This window comes from Perkinsus marinus (assembly GCF_000006405.1).
Source record: "Perkinsus marinus ATCC 50983 genomic scaffold scf_1104296945810, whole genome shotgun sequence".
Classification (NCBI taxonomy): Eukaryota; Perkinsozoa; order Perkinsida; family Perkinsidae; genus Perkinsus; species Perkinsus marinus.
This window is the reverse complement of record NW_003211056.1, coordinates 1-1,041: the sequence shown is the minus strand read 5'-3', so window position 1 is coordinate 1,041 and position 1,041 is coordinate 1. Positions and strand designations below refer to the sequence as shown.

The following is a 1,041-nucleotide window of genomic DNA, read 5'->3' as shown; positions in this document are numbered from 1 at the left end:
AGTTCAACAATAGAATACGAGGCGAGCGAGATCTTTGTCGCGCTGCCACGATGGGACAGCACATACCCCGCAAATGAATACTAGATACTTCTAGTAGATTCATTTAACACATTAGAATATCTTAATTAACTAACAAGAATAGTTATCAATAGCATCGAATAGTTAACAGTTAATTAGTTAACATCGAATAGCAATATCTAGAAGCATAATCTAATATGCTAAATCAAATAAAATAGATACTTAATCATCATAGATACTTAATCATCATAGATACTTAATCGTCATAGATACTTACTTATCATAGATACTTATCCCCATAGATACTTAGGCATCATAATACTTCTCCGTAGATACTTCTAGAATATGTAGAATGTCGGGATTAGACTCGTTTATACGAACCAAGTCTAGAGCCCAAGCATTGGAAGTGATGACGCCATGAATCGCTGCTCCAATGCGATTTCCTAGGGCCATATAATCTCTAGAACTAGGGTCCAATGCCAATAGATCACATATAGAGTGATTATCGTCGATCTTATAGAATATACAGGGTAGTAGACTGTTCTTGATCATAGCCGACATGCGTAGACAGGAGTAGAATAAGGTATCCCCTAGAGGCCTAACTCGTATGGTGGCTGTAGACATAGGATGCCTCTTGAGTAGAGGCTCCGACATAATAGATTCTAAGTCACGATAGACGAACCCGAGTAGACCAACCACAGCGGTTAAGCGCAGAAACTCGGCAATCGTAGATATAGAATTGTCAGCCTCCTGCTCGTAGACAACGTCAGTGTAGTTGGCTAGATCAGTATATTTAGATAGATCTACTTGAGTTGGATCTAGATAACCACTGCCGATGAACTGTCTTAGATGATAGGGGATAGATAACCATAGAACCTTATTGACCGATAGACTGTCCATAAGTTCAACTTCAAATAGAGCCGTCTCATAGTCGTTATAGATCTTAGGTGAAATTACAGGTAGGTAAGGTAGATGATGTAGCGATAGTTCTCTCAACCCAGGACCTCCTTGAACTGCACATAG

At 39.3% G+C, this 1,041-nt stretch overlaps 1 protein-coding gene across 1 annotated transcript; it reads right to left on the bottom strand.

Annotated features, from left to right (window-relative positions):
* Positions 1–324: 324 nt before the first annotated feature.
* On the bottom strand, positions 325–918 carry Pmar_PMAR009264 (hypothetical protein; the record flags this gene model as incomplete). The annotated part of the gene is made up of 1 exon (XM_002779694.1): positions 325–918. One exon carries the CDS (start codon positions 916–918, stop codon positions 325–327), a length of 594 nt encoding a protein of 197 aa, XP_002779740.1.
* Between the last annotated feature and the right edge of the window lie 123 nt (positions 919–1,041).